At 42.8% G+C, this 16,618-nt stretch overlaps 1 protein-coding gene across 1 annotated transcript in view; it reads left to right on the forward strand.

The window, feature by feature from the left end:
- LOC138514765 (tyrosine 3-monooxygenase-like) overlaps nt 1-16,618 on the forward strand; it is a 456,844-nt gene that overhangs the window by 361,433 nt on the left and 78,793 nt on the right. Inside the window, exon 10 of the mRNA XM_069630145.1 lies at nt 13,290-13,385. Within this exon, the coding sequence (XP_069486246.1) occupies nt 13,290-13,385 (96 nt within the window). The remainder of the gene's footprint in view (nt 1-13,289; nt 13,386-16,618) is intronic.

Consider the following 16,618-nt stretch of genomic DNA (forward strand, 5'->3'; position numbering starts at 1 on the left):
CCCACGGTTCACACTTCTCCTGGCGCCATCTGTCTTGAATATCTTGAATATAAGCAACAGGATCTTCATCCTCCCCATGTTCCTAGTAATAATTGCACCCATATCTGATGTATCAGGATATTGCACTCTGAGCGCCCACCATACATCTGCTCTGCAATTATTAAATGGTGCTCCATCGTGTGTCGTGTTTTGTGCAATTACACTTGTGTATCCTGCTCACTTCCAAATGTCATCAGCTTTCTCTCTCCTATGATGGGTGCCAGCAGGACTTTTATCTTCCCTATGGCTAATGTAATTCCTGATGTCATTCTCTCTAACTCATGAATCCATGTTCCTGCCCCAGAAGGTAAACTCAGTAATTTACCCCTTAAATTATCTGTATCCATTTGTGGCCACGGTATATATTGTGGTCATCCCCCACCTTTCTCTAATAACCGGAATTGTGAAAATCCCGGTCCATAATCATACCTGCCTGCACTCCTTGTTTCCCAGGCATGGCTAGTATCGTCCGTTTGTCTTCATCTTTTTAATGCCCTTGACCTACTCACATAATGCGGGGATATATCCCCTGTCCTGCGCACTCGTTCTTGTGGTCGCCCACTTTATGATGTCAATACTGGTGCTCTCTCCTTGGGGTCCAGTGAATCTGACAATTTTCCCCCTTTCTCTATACTTGATTAATTGAAAAATCTGCATGCGCCCTCTCTTCACGCTCTCTCATTTTCTTCCCTTTTTCCCTCTGACATCATTATGCCCCAGCTTGTATGATTATCATCCTTTTAGGCATCATCAAGATGTAGTCTACTTAAAGACAGCATTCTGTGCTCATCTATTATGTTGTTATTTGATCTTCCTCCCATTTCCCTCGAACAAGATCCTTCTACGTTTCCTTGGGTTTTAAATCCTTCTTTATCCCTTATTTGCTGATATAAATCCCCAAGCCTTTTCGCTATACCTTCTGCGTCCCTTTCATCAGCCCATGTTGATACTTTTGGTACCCCTTGCAGCACCCTGCAGGGCTCTTGTGACCCTCTCCCTTCCTCAAGTCGCTCTTGTGCTTCGATCAGCACTATGCCTCTATAACATAGCTATTATATCTTGTTGGCTTTTAGTTCCCTACTTCTGTTCATTTTTTCTTCCCTTCTCCTTATCTCCCTCAATTCATCTTCCTCCCGCCTTCTTTGCAACCTTTCTTCTTTCATTCTTTGCGCTTCTATCTCCTCTTGTCTCTTTTTGTCTAGCCTCTCCTTTTCCTTGCTTGCTTCATATCTTCTTTGTTCTTCCCTCTGCTTGCATTCTCTTTCTTTCTCTTCCTTAAATACTCTCTCTTCCTCCTTTTCTTTCTTTTCCCACTCTTCTCTCTCTCTTCTCTTTCCAGAACCCTGTCAATGCCCTTACCGTCTGGCTTGACTAATAAGTGTCCTCCCATCCACTCATTCCGCACTATTACTATTCCTTTAGCTTTGTCCTTTATTTCTTCGCTTCTCCCTCTATCTCCATCTGTCTATCTTGTCTGCCCTTCCTCTCCTCACGCTGTTTACTTTCATCCCATGTCAATATATACTTGCGTTCTCTGTCTTTGCTCTCTTCCAAATTGTTCTCACTGTTATAAGCGGGGGGCTCATATGTCAGATTAACGTACCCCACAGAAGCTTTAAATTCCTTTAAGGGCTAAAATCCCTTCTACCTCTGTATCTATGCCCTTATTATTAGGAGGAGTAAGGGGATCCGAAGGCTTTTTATCTTCCCCTTTCTGCTGATTGAGCGTCCACTCCTTCACAGCTGGATCTTCTTTCTCTCTCTGATACATTTTCCATTACTCTAAAATAGGCAATCTTTTCTGCAGCTTCTTTCTCCTATATGTGGCATGCAAATAGGTTGTCAAATGTTGCAATATTGCTTTTGACAACAAACCCTCCTAAGGCCTTGGCATACGTGTTTTATTAGCCATGCCTATAACCCATTCCGAATGATACTTTCTTATCTCTGCTGTGTATCTCGGCATTGTCCTGCATAGGTGTAGAAGTGGAGTGTCTCCCACGGTGACGTGTCGATTTTGACTGTGTATGCTCACCAGACTTTTATCTGTTTCTTTATTTTTTCAAATATAGTACACTGATCAATTTGAGCAAACATCATCAATTGCTGCATAATGATCCAAAAATAAAAATATTTTATCCGCTTTAAAAATTCTATGCAAACATTTTCTTTTTGTTCCTTTTTTTACACTTTCCATCAATTTTTAGTATATCGCTGTCCTATCAATATTGTAAGAACCTCTTCTTTATTTGTGTTTCCTTTAATTTTTACCCTTCTGATTGATGTAAATCTTTTGATCACAAAATCTAAAACATCACCCTAATGTTTTACTATTGTTTTATACCTATTAGTGTAAACACAAAAAAAGCTTCACACTAACATATTTATAACTCCATACATGTGTACTACAATAATTTCCTCCACGTACGTCTTCCTTTTCTGTCTTTAGTTAATGTATCTCATCTCATTTTTCCCCATTTTGGAGTTTGATAGGCACTCATCATGTCGGCCTTGCCTCAGGAATCCTTAACACCCCTATATGGAGTCTTTCCAGTGCGTACACTTCCATACACTTGGAATCGGGAATCGAGGTATCTACTTCTCTTCTTCATACTCCCCAAAAATCCTTACATATATATATATATATATATATATATATATATATATATATATATATTTACCCTCGTATCTACGTGATATTAAGGATTTTCTGAGCCATCTTTCTGATATACCTTGGGAGGAGGGGTTAATGCTAGCTACCCTTGATGTTGTTTCTCTCTATACATCTATAGATCACACAATTGCGTTGACAGCCTGCAAGCATTATTTGGACACTCGTTCTTTGAATTTCTTTGGACACAGTTGTATGATTTTAGATATGCTCTTGTTCTGTTTGACTAACAATGTTTTTATTTTTGAGGGTTCCTTCTACCACCAGGTTAGGGGCACTGCTATGGGCAGTACCTTTGCACCGTTTTACGCTAATTTGACTATGGGGTGGTGGCAGTCTACTTCTTTGTCTGATTTACTTTCTATTAGTTTTCCTACACAAGTGATTGGTTGGTGGCGGTACATCGATGATGTTTTTGTTATTTGGAAGGGTAATGAGAATGAGTGGGGATTATTTGTGGACAGCCTTAACAACAACGCTGTAAATATGAGTTTCACAGAATGTCACAGTTTCACTGAAATTGTATATGTGGATGTGATTGTAAGATTAGATAATCTAGGCATCCATACTTCCCTACACAAAAAAACATCAATACTGGCCTTCCCTTACATGCAACAAGTTGTCACCCGCCTTCCTGTAAGAACAGTATTCCCTATGGCGAATTTATTCGCTTTCGGCGCAACTGCACCGACATCGATGAGTTTGATCGTTGTTGCAGTTTGGCTGCCGCTGATTTCCTTAAACAGGGGTATCAAAAAAAGATTATTGAAATGGCTTTTTTAAAGCACGGTCACTGTCAAGGGAAACGTTATTACATGGTTCTACTGACAGGAAGAAAAATAAGGATCAAGATGGCCCCCGTCTTATTGTGACATTTAACAATGCCTCGTATGATGTCCGCAAGTTTGTTATGAAACATTGGCATATTCTCAGATTAGACAAAGACCATGGCCCATTATTATCCAGATGTCCGATTTTAACCTACAAACAGGCACGTTCATTAAGGGATAAACTGGTGTCTAGCTATTTGCCTCCTGTCCAAAAGAATTCCACTATGACCAATTGGTTACCTGGTTTACCTAAAGGCTTTACTAAGTGTCAAAAATGCAAAGCCTGTCCTCATGCTATTTCTTGTAAATCCCATCACGGGTACTGAATTTAGATTGAAACATTTTATCAACTGCGAGACCCCTTTTGTGGTGTATGACCTTGCATGTCCCTGCCGGAAATGGTATGTGGGATCCACTACATGTATACTCAAGCTCCGTATTTTGCAGCATCTTAGAGCTGTCAAGAATTTTGATCCCACGTACCCCATGGCTAGACATTTCAGGCAGGAACATGACAGTGATGACCATTTGCTTACATTTTTTGCTGTCGCTCATGTGCCGATTGGCCCAAGAGGTGGGGGTCGCACTTTAAAATTGAGACAACTGGAAACCAGATTCATTTTGGATTTTGATACTAAATATCCCAATGGTCACAATGTGGATGAGGAGAGGCCTACTTTTGTGGGAAACTAATTGAATGATGTTGTCTCTCTGTGTCTCCACCTCCCTTTTTCTCTTCTACCTGTTCTGTCTGATCTTTTGCCCTGGCCTGGAATTGCTCTTTTTATTTTATTCACTTTATTTGGGTTTTCTGACTTTTTTATTCTCTAGTCAGATTATTTTGGCTGTTTTTTTCAGGCATTAGGAGGATGTGATGTCATTAGTTTGATATTATATCTATATTCTGAAATTTAGGTTTTTGATATTATCTTTGTTTTTTTTCCTTTTTCGTTTGCCTCTATTTTGTCACAAGTTTCAACATCAGACAGGTTTGTTGCCTGACGTTGATTCCTTTTTATGTGGGCATCTGAATTGACCATTATCATTGGCTCTTCTGATTATTGGGTGCGTAGGACATGTATCTGCACCCAGTCAGCAGCTATTTGTGTGCTAATTTAGACACACTTACCAGGGGGATACTTGCACTTTATGCTTGCTATTTTGTCTTGATTGTTGCTGCTAAATCGATATGGTCAGTACTATATGCACTTGCACTTTATGCTGTAGCATTATCTGTCTGTTTTTTGGAAGACTGGCAACTTGCACTTTATGGTTTCTGCTTATAACATGATTTTACTTCAAGGACTGTATATATTGATTGTTTATAACTGTCATCAGAGATTTTATATCAGACAGGATTATTTTGTCCCTGTTATGTACTTACTGTTCATGACTACTATATTGTCATGCTGTACCAGATATGCATTCGCACTTTATTCTGTCAGCTGCATGTTTATTATCTGGTTCATCTGTCAGCATAGGAATGCACTTGCACTTTATGCCGTAGCTTTGCTCTGTTGATTATTTCTCTGAGTGTGACATTTTTTAAATATTTGTCTTTTTATATGTCCTTTGCTTATGAATATTATGTTTTCATGTGTTTTGTGTGGGATTCCTATGTGCTATTTATAACATTGCTATATTTTACTTGTTCTTCCTATAGATAATGCATAGTCTTTGCTACATTTTAAAATGGCCCCCATGATTTCTAGATTAAGTTGTTAGCTTGTGATGGGAGGCAGCATGGAAAAAGGACTAACCTACAATATCTACTGTTATTTTTTTACGTCTCCCTAACGTGATCAAGCGCTCTGTGTAGCGCAAAACGCATTGTCCAGGACACTGCTCTGGCGTCCTGTTTTGTCTTGCTGTGTGTTTCTGTCTAATTTTGTTAATTTTTTCTACCATACATTAAACTTGTGTTGTTTATTTCACTCGAGTTAGTGATTAATTTTTTGGGGGACCTCATGACCTCTAACGTGGAGTGTGGTTTTCTTTCCTCCATGTTTTAATGATATATATATATATATATAGGTTTACAACACAGTCCCTTCCCCTATTTCTGCCACCTTCTGTAAGACACACCTTGAACTATCTCTAAGTATGCATAATATGGATTATAGCAGACAGAAAGGCAGTGGATTGGTCTATGCAACATTGTATAGCAGGTTGGCCTATAGACCCACTGATTTCTTGGCACCCTACTGAAGGCAAGCATCCCCAGATAGCACGACCCTCCCCGCAATGAGAGACAAGAATGGACTCTCCCACGAATGGGAATAAGGCTAGGACCAAGTGTGGGTGAGCTTAAGGGAAGCTTTATCTAAGTCAAAATAGGGCATGCAAAGAACTCTGCAACCTCTGAGAACGCTCTGTTTGAAAATAGCAAAGACAGGCGTTTTTATTTACAAAAAGTGTCATAGGCCCCTACACACTAGAGGGGGCACATGTACATGGGGATTGGGTGGCGTCGACTAACTATATGTTCAGCTGTGATGCGTCTCTCCGTGGTTGGTGGACACCGCCGGGTGCCAACGTGGGGTGGGTAGGTCAGCTGGGCTCATCGGGGAGGCGCTGTCCGGTCAGGCGTGGTCAGAGTCATTGATGGACGTCTTTCTTGGCTTTCTGCCCTAAGGGCCAGGCACATCCCATTCATCCAATGCTGCAATGTCAGTTGTCCTGTAAATCCTACAATAGGTTATTCTACAGGTTAATATAACACAGGAGGAATGTGCATTAGGTGGGGTACTTTGGCGATACATCAATACAGGGTTGCTGTTATCCTGTTGACTAGGAATCATAGTCCACGGGGTCGGGTCTCAGGGCATGGGGTAAGCTTTGGGTCTCGTTAGAAGTCCTGATGGATGCTTTTACACAATGTTGGTGCAATATTAGGTGTCTTCTTTTACAGGCGTCATTAATCTGGGGTGAACTAATGGGTGGTGGGAACTATGAGAGGGCACCTCTGGCCTCTGGTTATGGCCGGATTCTGTTGCTGGCTGTAAATAATTTAGGTGGCTGTTCGTAGCCCTGTGAGCTGCGGGGGAATCATGAATGCCTGAAACGGCTCCAGCTGAATTGGGGGAGGTGAGGCGGTGTCGCTCGGGCCTTTGCTTTCTCTGGCAGGCTTTAATGGGATGGGAGCAGAGGTGCCCTTGGATATGCCCACAGTGACAGTCTTCTAGCAAGCTGCAAACTGTAAAACGAAGGGATTCGCATAATATAAAATGGCTAAGGGGTCACACATCTATAGCATTTACAGCAGTACATATTAATTTCAGAATTCGTTAACTATATCTACAACTCCATTAGTCACTACAGGGTAAGTATTTGCAATATTAGCAGTTTTAGCATCACACTGTAAACACGATACATGAGGTAGCAATAGGGTTAGTGGAGCACGCAGGAGCAACAGACCAATACGGTTGACAGCAGTAATACACATTAAACCTGTACATTTGCACTTGATGGCATTCTATGTATCTTATTTGCATGAGCTCACAATACTGTCGCACTTGTGTTCCTTTGCACTCTAGCAGCATCAGGGTAGTCATGTCATAAGGGCTTGGTATCATTCACTTTACATTTCCCCTAGAGAGGCACATAGTAGGAGGCCAGGGACCCTTAGTGTATTGTGCATACTGAGGGGGTTTGAGTATTGTGACCATGTGGTTGCACAATGAGGCATTGTTCGGTTCGTACAGGGTTTGCAGATTTTTGACACGGAAGTCGTGCACGAGGGATACCATTGTAATGCAATATATGCATATATGTTTATATGTATTGAGCAGTTTCCCGGTGTGGGGTTAAGGCTTTTGTTTCATCGAGGACGGTTTACAGTTATTTTCCAAGCCAGCCCCGCTGCCCGGGTCACACTGAGGATGATGATGCACTGCGGAAGGTGAAAGATACAGTGTTTGCTCTAAAACTAGCTCATGTCCGACTGCTCGTGGGAAATGACTTCCAACAGATCTGCCAGGGAGCGGAGGCAACAGGGGCAGGCGAGGACTCTCTAAAGGTGGGGGCCGTGCTGCAGCGCACAAGGAGTCATGTCTTAAGATGGCGTTCTGGTTTTCAAAATGGTTTCCTGGGCCTAGCTTAATACAGTATGTTTAGTCGATGTGTCGGCCAGTGGTCCACCCACCACCTGGGCCCTGGTGGCAGGGGGGGCCCCTGATGAGTCATGGACATCACAAGGAGGGGACTGCAGGGGAGGGGGGTCTCTTTGACCTGTCCTCCCATACACTACTCAACCTTGGACCTTTGGCTCACTAGCAGCACATAAGGAAATTGAAACCCAGGTGCTTGAGTCACGTCAGATTACTCCCCAATTTCCCAATTAAGGAACATCTCTCATCAGTTTGACCATAGGACAAAGTTTCCCGTCTGTAGTTCACCTTGCAGTTGCTCTCTGTCCTAGGACATTCGAGGGGGTGTGAGCACATAATTTATCTTCAACCGCAGCTTAATGAATAGCCCTTGTGTTCGGCTTCTGCATCACATGTGAGTAGACCACACATGTTTCCATTTTGACCTCCTCTTTACTGCTATTTGATTAAATTCAGCTGGGTGTTACTGCTCCCTTGGCCTCTAGAGACTTGCTCACTCCATCTTGTGTGAGCCTTTTTCACTTTTAATTGTCCAATCCTTGGCTCCTGCACACATTTTCATCATCTTGAATCTAATAGAAATATGTCTCACACCCATGACTTATCCGTCTGCCTCCCTTTGTAGTCTGCAGTTATTTCTTGAAATAGCATCCTTTATCCTAAACCACCATACACTCCTCTTTGTTTGCACACATAGCATTTTTCTGACTCTTCAGCCCTGATCTGCTTTTGAGGTGGTTAGAATAGATCTTCTCAAGAGCCGGCATCCATTTTCCAGTCATGGCCATCCTAGCCACGTTATATATTCCCTCATAGCAAGCTTCTATTTGTCTGGTCTCCTGTGCGTTGTGGCGCATTTACACGTATTGATCCACAAGTTACTTCATCTTCTTTTTTTTGCATACATGAATAGTTTATTATTTCGTACATCTTTCTCTTGTCGCTTCAATTACATCATCATTCTTAAGTATTTTCATATTGTTTCAATATATTCTCATGCATTTTCTTCATGACATCACTCTGCTCCTGTCAGATGCCACTCAGTGCTTCGTGAGGTCTAATGGTGCGTGCAGACATCCATCCACTCTCTCAATGATTGAGTACATTCGATATAGTTGTCCGAGTGCATAACGTCTCTCATACACTTGATGAGGTATAGGGACAACACAGGGGATCCCACATGCAGCTCTTCTCCTGCTGTTCCAGTATGACAGCGGTGAGGGGGCAGGAGTTAAGGCATATGCATCTATATGCTCCTCTACAAAGGTCTTCCGACCAGGGTCAGGGACCCACCTCAGCCTGGGAGTGAATCCTGTTTTTTCTTCTTCGTCGCAGTGCCTGGTGGGAGGAAACCAGGCCTGCCAATAAGGGTCGGGTGCCAGAGATAGAAAAGAAACCTGAGAAGGTCCAACTAGGGAGTAGATTTTTTCCCCAACCCTTGTTGAACTTTACGAGAAGCCTGAACAAGCCTGGGGAAGGGAGATATTCCCCATTTCTTCAAGGTCTGAAGATTACGGAACTGTCTTTTCTCCAGGGGAAGGGTAGCACTCCCTTTGGGCTGGAAAGACAGAGCTTTTATTGTGGCAATAAGACCCGAGGCAGCGGGCCAATACCGCCCCAGGTAATGCCCCCGGGGCTGTAGTTATAGGCCTGAGCGTGGCGAGGGCCTTAACAAAGGGGCAGATTTAGGATTCTGGCATTGGACATTGGGACTTTTGCTTTTAACTTTCTGACACTAGTTATTTCAGTTGAGGCAGAGAAACTGCTTTTAAAGTTAGGGCAGGACAGGGTTTTCTTTTTCTTTTTACATACAAATAAACGTTTTCATAATCACCATGACCCAACAGTGTCAGAGTCTTACTTCTGCACCCTTACAGTGGCCAGTGCTGCAATATTCCAACTCACAAACAGAATGGACAGCGCATGGAAAGTGGCGCTGCAGGTTTCTCTTGCACATAAAACAGAGAAAAGTACAGCCATTGGTGGCTTGTGAATTTTGAAAGTGCTATTGAGTAAATGTTTTGCCTGGATTAGCACAAGTCAATGAAACTTAGGGGTGTTCATGAGGTTCCCTTGGTATATATATTAAAATTAAAATTTAGAAAAGATTCATTCCACTAAACAGGTTACAGACAACTCGGGTAAAAAAGATACATAATTTAGAGTCACTTCTTTTGGTAGACACATGACATACTTAAGCAATAGATCCCGAGCGTCGGGGGCATTACCGACTCAGGTAATGCCCCGGGTCCCATAGGTAAGGACCCGAGCGAAGCGAGGCTCCTCATTGGCTGAGGGGTTGCCACGCCCCCTGCCGGGGACAAAGGCCGTGGAATCCTTACGGAGGGATTCCCGGCCGGGTAGGGACCTAGTGAGAGCCAATCAGAATGCTTGTTGCATTCAGATTGTCTCTTGCCGGGTTACTAATATAATAGATGCCAGGTGGTCAATGATGCACAGGAAAACTTTGCAACACATTTTCATGCTGGCTGCCAAAGAATATCATGATTCCCTGACACCGTGTATGCCAGCATTGGCGCTGTAAAACATATTGTCATGCTGCTAGTGTCCAAGGAATATCATGATTCCCTGACACCATGTATGCCAGCATTGGCGCTGTAAAACATATCGTCATGCTGCTAGTGTCCAAGGAATGTCATGATTCCCTGACACCATGTATGCCAGCATTGGCGCTGTAAAACATATCGTCATGCTGCTAGTGTCCAAGGAATATCATGATTCCCTGACACCATGTATGCCAGCATTGGCGCTGTAAAACATATCGTCATGCTGCTTGTGTCCAAGGAATATCATGATTCCCTGACACCACGTATGCCAGCATTGGCGCTGTAAAACATATCATCATGCTGCTAGTGTCCAAGGAATGTCATGATTCCCTGACACCACGTATGCCAGCATTGGCGCTGTAAAACATATCGTCATGCTGCTAGTGTCCAGAGAATGTCATGATTCCCTGACACCATGTATGCCAGCATTGGCGCTGTAAAACATATCGTCATGCTGCTAGTGTCCAAGGAATATCATGATTCCCTGACACCATGTATGCCAGCATTGGCGCTGTAAAACATATCGTCATGCTGCTAGTGTCCAAGGAATATCATGATTCCCTGACACCATGTATGCCAGCATTGGCGCTGTAAAACATATCGTCATGCTGCTAGTGTCCAAGGATTATCATGATTCCCTGACACCAATTATGCCAGCATTGGCGCTGTAAAACATATCGTCATGCTGCTAGTGTCCAGAGAATGTCATGATTCCCTGACACCATGTATGCCAGCATTGGCGCTGTAAAACATATCGTCATGCTGCTAGTGTCCAAGGAATATCATGATTCCCTGACACCATGTATGCCAGCATTGGCGCTGTAAAACATATCGTCATGCTGCTAGTGTTCAAGGAATATCATGATTCCCTGACACCATGTATGCCAGCATTGGCGCTGTAAAACATATCGTCATGCTGCTAGTGTCCAAGGATTATCATGATTCCCTGACACCATGTATGCCAGCATTGGTGCTGTAAAACATATCGTCATGCTGCTAGTGTCCAGAGAATGTCATGATTCCCTGACACCATGTATGCCAGCATTGGCGCTGTAAAACATATTGTCATGCTGCTAGTGTCCAAAGAATATCCGAATGCCTTACATGAGACTATTTGTCAGCCCTGGTACCCGGTCAAGCTGTTACTGCAAAATATTATGAGGCCTGGTCAAAGCAATGTAGGTCAGTTCTGGCCCCCAGCCATGCCCACTAGCGACCAAAGAATATTACACCATGATATGCCTGCACTGCCACTATTCATTCAGTTGTGCTTGCCCAAACAATATTGGGAGACCTGTCTCAACATTATATTTCCTTCCCAGCCCACCTTCATCCTGTTAGTCCCTAAACAATTTCACGAGACCTGCAACAACAATACATGCTTTTGCTGTCCCAATTCATCTTAATTGTGGTTTTCTTGAGAACCCTAAAGACATGAGAAAGGTTATCATTCTAAGATGGACAGTCTGGTGCACTCTTATGTTTCTCATTCCAATTAACCCTCTTGCAAGTGGAAGAGAACAAATGGCACCAAAGAAGTTTCCTGGCTGCTTTCCATAAACCCAGAGTGCTTTGAGACAGTAAGAATGACTACATATCTTTATATATGACTAATATTTCTAAGTGTTATGTGATTGAAAGCCTGAGTTCCTGAGTGATTGAAAGCCTGAGTACCTAGTGTACACTGTGCTTGGTGCACATTTCATCATGTATGAAACTCTCAATAAAATAAAGGACTTGCAATCATGCAGCATGTATGCTAATGAGTACAGTCTCCATATTCACAGATGTGGATATCCTTATGATACATGTATAATCATATGGATAATCACTTGTGTGTCTTGCTGGATAGCCTGTGTTTATCTGTCTGTTATTGATGTGTTGACCACCTAGTGTTAAATGTTCTAACATAACATAACATTAGCTACCCCATTTGATAGGTCCCACCAGCCTCCCAAGAAAACATGAAAAAAAGAAAATTGTTTTAAACTTGTTTCTCTTTGACATATTTTAATTCTCTTGAAAGAAGCACCGATTTCAGCAGCTAACTGGTGCTGTGTGTGGGCTTTCAGAATACAAATGCCCATTTGCCTCTCTTATCACCGAAAAGTCTGAGCGCACACTTCAAAATAGCCTCCATTTTAGATGCTCTGTCCACAAAGAGAGTGATAAGCAGGAAAGTACTTGTGAGGCCACACTAAGGCCGGCTGTCCAGCTGCTGCTCAGCAGCTGGAGAGGTGTGGGAAGGGGATGTGCCTCCAGAGCATGGCCTGGGGTTGGGAGATAAATGATCTCAGGCCCAAATAACCAGACAGACTCAAAGAATATGGCAACATACTACGTTATCATCATGCCTCGCTGGACACTCCCTCAGAAGCACAATCTAAAGAAGTAACGAGCTTAGCTGTCCATGCCACTAGTGCCACGTAATGCCAGCCACGTAATGCCAGCCTTGTTCTGAGTGTCCGACACAGCACCTGTGCAAGTGAAGGTGAAATACAGGCAGCCGTGCACGCAATATGAACTGTTTAATTTAGAACAAAATAAAGCTTAAGCAGTGGGGTGCTCAGAGGCAGATGTCCAGATGAGCTTCTTCTTGTGCACTCACAAAGCTCTGTGCCCCGGGCAGCTGCCCACATCGCCCACCTCAAGAAACTGACCCGCTGTTCAGTTTCACTTCACATGAACTTAGGTTCTGCTTTAAGTTTCAACAAAGTGGTATGAAATGCAGCAATGGTTTCAGACCTCTACTCCCCCAACACTGTCCCTGTAGCCCCCACTTTGTGCACACTAGTTGTTGAGTGCTTTGTTTACCTAATTGTTCCTACAAAGGGAATATATGTTCCTCTCCTTTGACAATATTTTGGGCAGTGTTTTACTTTCCTATTGCCCATTTTGTCATCTCTATTTACAGACTTTTGCCAACGCTTCAACACACTATTGAATATGTCACATTGAAATGTAACCCACATGGTACTCTGTAGGTCTCAGTTTGTAAAGGAGCCTGCCACCTCCCAGAGCCGGTTTGAGTAAGGGAATAATGTATTTCACACATATATGTTCTTTTTCACAGCTCTATTGGTTCACAGTCGAGTTTGGCCTGTGCAAACAAAATGGCGCCATTAAAGCCTACGGGGCCGGGCTGCTCTCATCATACGGGGAACTTATGGTAAGAAAAAAATATCAGGATTGCCAGATGCCGCTTTTTTCCTAATGTTGCTTTTTCGTCAAAGTTAATATATGTATTATTTCTTGTGAATGTGTTGTGTCCCTTTAACAAAATATCCACAATTTGGGCGCTTGTGCCTTCCATCCAGGCCCAAGGAAAGGGATGGCCCATTCCCCAATTCAGTCAACAGACAGAAACATCCCTTCTTCAAAGTCATCTTTATCTTGGCTATACCCTCTTGCAGGAGTAATTTAAACACTCACAAAAACCATTACCCTGTGGGTGATAAGCAGATGGACACATATGCTTTATGCCTAATAGGAGAGTTATTTGCTCAAACATCTCATTTACAAAATGCAGCCCATTATCAGACCACAGGACTTCACACATACCCCATCTAGGAGACACCTCATGCATGAGAAACGTGGCAGCACATGGGGCCTCGGGGTGCATGCATAGACCTGCCTCAATCCATCAGGAAAAGGGACATACTACATTTAACATATATCTGTAGCCATTGCATGTTGCAACATATCCATATAATCAATATACAGGTGCTGAAAGGGACCATTAGGACGGGGTTTTGCTCATCTCACTGTTCGCAAGGTATGCCCTGCTGTGACGTTTTGACAGACAATGCAGTTCACAATAAATTGTGCAACATGTTCATTGTCAAAAAGCAGTCTTCTGCGATCATGACTGCAAGACTCTCTCTACATATGGTGTGCCGTCTGAGCTGAGGAAGCCCCTTCTTTTCCAGCATGACAATCCTCCATGTACGTTGACATCAGATAGGTGGAGATGGAGTACACTGTCACTTCCTCATCCTCATATCTCTGGAGTGCGGCGATAAGCGCCGCCAGTTCTGCAGCTAGCGCTGAACAATCTAAAGGCAGTCTTGCACTTGTCACTACTGCAAATTCAATGTTCTGTTTTAACTTCACTATTGCCGATCCCGTATGTATTTCTCCTGTTGTTTGATCAATTTATGAAGAGCCATCAATGAATAGAATTTCCCCCCTCCTAGAGCATGTTCTCTAACGTGGGGAATGTCATAAAACTCAGTATACATTGTGCAATCATGTACATAGTCCTCCTTTTCTACTGGTTCCGCTATGAATGTCGCTAGATTCACTATTCTACCTGTAACAATTTTAATCACCTCATTTCCTGACACTCTTTTCGTAGTCAACGTGCTGTTAGGTTTCTCCAAAATGGCGCAAAAGGAATGTTCAACGAATAACGTGATCAAGCACCTCATTGTAATACTTGCAGCTTTTTCTGTTGCAAAAGCAGCTCCATGACTCCCGTGGATTTCTTTACTGGGTGCACAGCCATGTAACATGTGGAGTCTGATGGCACCAGTATTCCCTGCTGTATCAAAGTGGAAATGGCTTCAAATGTACCTCTATCTGCTTCTCTGGACAGGGGGTACTCTTTTGCTCGTGGTAACATTTCTCTTGGCTTAAGCTTTTATTGAAGTGCTCCGCTCAATAGACCCATGTCATATGGACTGTTGATTCATAATAAAATGCTTGGCACCCTTTCCAGATCTGTCTGGAAAAATGATGGCTTCTTCCTTACCAATGCCATTCTCTGTAGTATTTCCTACTCTCGATTTTCATCCAATTGATGAGACTTATAAAAAAATACAAATTCATCGTCTGATTTCTCATCTCTGAACAACTCCTCATCTGTCAAGTCTGTTAGTCTATACCCTTCGTCAAGAGCTGTTACTGTTCTCCATGCTCTTCCTTCGTCATCTGTCCCATGATTAATCACCCTTTCTTCTCTCACTATCACTTCCTCCAGTACTATAGGAATAACCTGCCCTTCCTCATCATTCATAGGTACTTCTGGTCTAAACAAAAACTGTGTCCGGTATACTCTGCAATTTACCTATCAATCCAGGAAGCCATTTCAACAAAATATTTACAGAACAGGTTTTTTTGAGACTGTTCTGGGTTTCAGTCTGGAGACTACCCTCATCAGTTTTGTCACACACTGGAGTCTTCAGTTTTTTGGTTTTTAGGTGATTTTTTCGGCACAGCAATTGCCCCTTTTACCACATTCAACGAGAACCACCTAGTTGTTCATATGTGTCTAAAAGGCACATGCCATGGTGTCCGGGCATGTGTCGTCTGCCTTGCAAATGAAAAAGTTATATATGTTTTATTGGTTTTCTTTGTTTGGCAGAGACATTAAAAGTTGATTTTCTTCATTTTATTAAAATTTTCAGTGAATAGGACATTATCCTATTTTCTAGACAGACACTGTTCAGTTTATGTGTTGTGTTTCCCTAAGCTCCACACAGTTAAACAGGGCTAATGTCCAACAATTCTTGGCATCATTGTTTTTTCAAAAGGAAAATACCCCAAATGTTCCACAATGTGCTTTCCCTTGTCTTGGGTTCAGCATGTGGCACACTATGCGCTCCTTTCCAAGTTTTGGTTTAGGAGGAGCTATCGACGGTTTCTCAGCATGTCATCAGAACAATTTCTATGAAACAGCCGGAAAGAGCCTACCGGTTTCAGTGGACAAATGGAATTGTGCCACTTTCTTCAGGGCTATGTCGCAGCACTTTGCTGTGTGTTGCTAGTGTAATTATTGCTGTTTCGGGTAGCTTCAGCAATGTAACCCACCTATGGAAAGGAGATAAAAGGTGGGGGGGGGGGGATAAATCAAGGATTGTCTCTCTAAATCTCAATGGATGCCACTGCATGCTGGCAATTCCAAAAGAGGGAGTTATAAATTGCTTGCCCCTCTTGTTTTGGTGAGATTCTCAAAAGATGATTCTCTGGAGGGAGTTGTTCAGGTAATTTTAGATGTCTTCTTCGGATGCCTGTATTCGTGGCATCCTGCAATGGTTATCAGTACATTACTGGTATATACTCGTTATCATTTAGGCAATTAGGCATTTTGTCCAGTGTTTTTCATTTATATATTCTAGAGACCCACTATTCAAGTGGTCTCTCTAGGTGCTCGTGTACAGATACATTGGCCAAAATGTTCCTGGCTGAGAAAAGAATCAGTGGAAACAGAAATGCTGATACTGACGCAGAGGACCTCATCTGCCACGTAGAGTGCTCTATGATGCCTACTCTTCTAAATTCGTCAATGCCTTCAGGGGATACGAACCAGGACCTAAGGATAATACTGGGACGAATCAGGGGACCCTAAGGGCTTACCCCATTTAGGCAGGTAAGTGGATAGGGGTCAGCAAGGCACTATGT

The sequence above is a fragment of the Ambystoma mexicanum genome, chromosome 12, assembly GCF_040938575.1.
Source record: "Ambystoma mexicanum isolate Mex_15411 chromosome 12, UKY_AmexF1_1, whole genome shotgun sequence".
Lineage (NCBI taxonomy): Eukaryota > Metazoa > Chordata > Amphibia > Caudata > Ambystomatidae > Ambystoma > Ambystoma mexicanum.